The sequence below is a fragment of the Egretta garzetta genome, unplaced genomic scaffold (genome assembly GCF_000687185.1).
Source record: "Egretta garzetta isolate BGI_Z169 unplaced genomic scaffold, ASM68718v1 scaffold202, whole genome shotgun sequence".
Classification (NCBI taxonomy): domain Eukaryota; kingdom Metazoa; phylum Chordata; class Aves; order Pelecaniformes; family Ardeidae; genus Egretta; species Egretta garzetta.
Window position 1 is genome coordinate 1,338,267 of NW_009258891.1, and position 3,343 is coordinate 1,341,609.

The window sequence follows — 3,343 nt, forward strand, 5'->3', positions numbered from 1 at the left end:
AGCTGCAGGAGACCCATGCTACCAGGCGCCCTGAGGCACGACATGGCCAGGAACGGCAGGGCCCAGTGGGGACCCCAGGGCTGGGTGCAGCGAGGGCTGTGGCACTCACATGTCCAGTTGCTGATGCGCCGGGGTGTGGATGTGTAGGGGCCAGCCACGGTGCTGACCTCAAGGGTGTAGAGGGTCCCAGGACGGAGGCCCTCATAGGTGACGTTGGTGACGCCTCTGAGCAGAGAGCTGTTCTTCACTGGGTGCTCCACGGGGCTGAAGGCCAGCAGGTAGCCCTCTCCCGTTGCCTCCTCCCAGCTGGCTAGTAGGCTGTAGGGGCTGCCCTGGCTGGCCAGACTCACACCAGATGGTGCTAGCGGCTCTGCAGGGGACAAGGATGGGAGCATGCAGGTCACTGCGTGGGGCAGGGCATCCGGCAGCCCGGCTGCTCTCACGGCACGCTGCAGCAGCCCCCACCAAATAGGGTGGTCAGGGCTGCAGGGAGAGGCTTTTACTGTGCCCAGTGCCTCCCCATGCTGCTTAAGGCTCCATCCTTCCTCCCCAGGGTGGCAGCTCTAGGACAGCACCACCCATGGCTCCACGAGTCACCCAGGAGGGACTGGGCACAGGGAGATGCTGCTCTGGGGGCACACCCCCTGTCACTACCCACCAACCCAGCTGCTGCGAGCGGAGGGAGGGGAAGGTGTCCCAAAGCCTGCCGAACACCGAGCCCAAAGGTAACTGAGTAGGGTCTGGTCTTGATTCACGCCTGAGGGTGCCTGGCATGAGCCTGCCAGGGACCTCTGAGACCACCCCCACGAGGAGCTGCGTGTGGGGCAGCAGACCTTGCTGCTCTCACCCTCAGCCTGCTCTTGGGACCGCTGCGCTGCACAGCCCCAACTCTGCCCTCGCCGCCGTCCCCCTCCCCGTCCCACCAGCCTCCCTCCAGGCATCAGCCCCTCCATCAGGCAGCAGAAATGGCCTTGAAAGGACACGCTCGGGCTTTCTGCTTTCTTGTCCAGGCTGCTGTGCTGCGGGCTGACGCCCGGTAAGGCCCGGCCACCGCCGTCACCTGGGCAGAGTATCGCTTCCCAGGGCTCAGCCCGTGGAAGGTGACATGACTGTTGTCTCCGCCGACGGAGATGTTCCTGGTCAGAGCACCCTCCTCCCCCTCCTGCAGCATCACCAGGTAGAAGTCCCTCTCTCCTGCAGGGGTGCTCCAGGAAGCCTGCAAGGAGCTCTGCTCCTCTGCGCTGCTCAGGGTCACATTGCCAGGGCTCAGGGGGTCTGGAAGGGAAGGGAACAGGGTTGTGTGCGTCAGGATTATGAGGTGCTCTGGACCCCATACACCCCTCAGCCTCGCTCCCTGCTTCCTTATCTGCAGGGTTACATCCAGCCTTAGACATCCTTTTGGACCGTGCTCTCTCCATTCACCAGCACAACCATTCCTGGTCTAGCAGAGCCCAGACAGAGCTGGCAGCCCTGCTGGGAAATTCCTAAAAGTCCCTCTCCTCTCCATTTGTGTCCCATCACGAGCTTGCTGATATTCCCAGGAACTGGCCTGGGCCGAACTCCTGGCCGGACGCCTCTGGCACGGGGGACGTTTGTTCAGCCGGGTAGGTCAGAGCCGCAGACTGGCAACGGCAGGGATCAAGCCAGGCTCACTCCATAGCAGAAACAAAGCAGCTGGGGGTGTGGAGGTCTTCCAAAATCCCAGCTGCAGAGTCAGCAGCGAGCAGGCTCCGGCTTCCTGTGCTGGCAGGGGGGGGGGGGAAAAACTGGAGACTTGTCACCTGGTGGCAACCAGGTCCTGCCAGCATCCGCCTGACCAGTGCCTCTGCCCAGGGCCAGGAGGAGTCACTGGCCACAACAGCCCTGAGCTTGCAGCTTGGCACCTCCATAATTTGTTGCTCCTCACTATAGAGGGCCAACGCTTTGTTAGCACTCGGCATGAGCCTTGCTCTGACCAGGAGGCAACGTCTGCCCCCTCCCTTTTCCCCCTGGTTTCCCTGGGAACATCTGGGAGAGTAATTCCAGGGCCAAAGCTGCTCTCAGTGCAGGGTTGGCGGCAAACCAGGACCGTAGAGGTGGAAGTCACCTGCTCTCGGGGCCCTTGCCAGCCTGGGGCCAGAAGGTGGAGGGAGCTGGGTTGCATGGTGCACCTAGCTGGGGTCTGGGAGGGCTGCCCTCAGTTTTGTGACCTGCCAGAGGCTGGCGTCCTTGGCTGTGTTTGCACAGCACCCGGCACATTAGGGACATCCACCAGGATGAGGTTACTGGGTGCTACCAAAATATACGCTTGACAGCAATCAGAGGGGACTGAAGATCCATCACCCTCCAGGAACCTCCAGCTCAGGCTGCTGCCCTCTTGCCCCCTGTTTTCTCTGCTGCCCTCGGACAGTTGGGAGGCGTGTGAGAGCCCGGCCCCGGCTGCGCCACACGGCAGAGGGATCTGCTGCCCTTCCATCCTCCTCCTCAGGGAGAGGCAACAGGCTGATCCCAGAGCAACCCAGGGCAAAGCAGGCCAGCCCTGGGAATGCACTGGGGGGGGACTCACTGGCCCCACTATCGCAGCACCCCAGAGACGGCTCCTGGAGCGGCTTTCGGCCAGGTCTGAGCAGAAGCATTGCCCTCTGCACCTGGGGGTCTGGCAGAAGTCCTTTGGATTCAGAGGCTGGAGCAGAGGCAGGGAGAAAGCCAGGGCCACCGAGGTCCTCCCCCGTCCCTGGCCATCATACTCACACGTCCAGGCGGTGGCATTGGGCCCCTCCGCAGTGTAGGGCCCTGCCGTGGCGCTCAGCCCCAGCCAGTACCGGGTGCCAGGCTGGAGATGCTGGAAGGTGTAGGTGGTGAGGCCCCTCCTGGCCGACAGCGTGGTGGTCACGGTCTGGGTGAGGAGGTTGCGGAGCACGAGGTGCAGCCAGGCGGCCCCCCCAGCGCCCACCCAGGAGGCAACAAGGCTGGTGCTGGAGCCCGGGCTGAGCCTCAGCTGGGTGGGGATGGAGGGAGCTGAGGGGAAGAGCAGGAGGCAGCGAGGGTCAGCACTGGGGCTGGGGCTCCCTGGACCCTTCTCCCCACCCAGGGTCCCCCACTGCTCTCTGTGCTGCCATGGGGGCTGAAGGTCCGGCAGGGGTCTGTGGGGGGATGCCTGCCCCACATCTCCCGGGTGAGCTGAGGGGCTCCTGAGGTCCCTCCATACTGTCACACTCCTTCAGGCTGCAGGGCAGAGGGGGTGGCAGCCTGGGTCACGCCACACCTCTGCAGCTCCCACCAGCCGAGGCCTTTTGCCAGGATCCCCAGGCCGCCCTCCTCCCGTGGGGACGCGGAGCACACGAGCCCCCGGGCTGCGGGTCCT

General features: G+C 64.1%; 1 protein-coding gene across 1 annotated transcript in view; it reads right to left on the reverse strand.

Moving 5' to 3' along the window:
- LOC104122026 (receptor-type tyrosine-protein phosphatase V-like) overlaps positions 1-3,343 on the reverse strand; it is a 41,954-nt gene that overhangs the window by 28,733 nt on the left and 9,878 nt on the right. Inside the window, 3 exon segments of the mRNA XM_035889743.1 lie at positions 110-370; positions 982-1,275; positions 2,731-3,195. Coding sequence (XP_035745636.1) covers positions 110-370; positions 982-1,275; positions 2,731-3,195 — 1,020 coding nt within the window.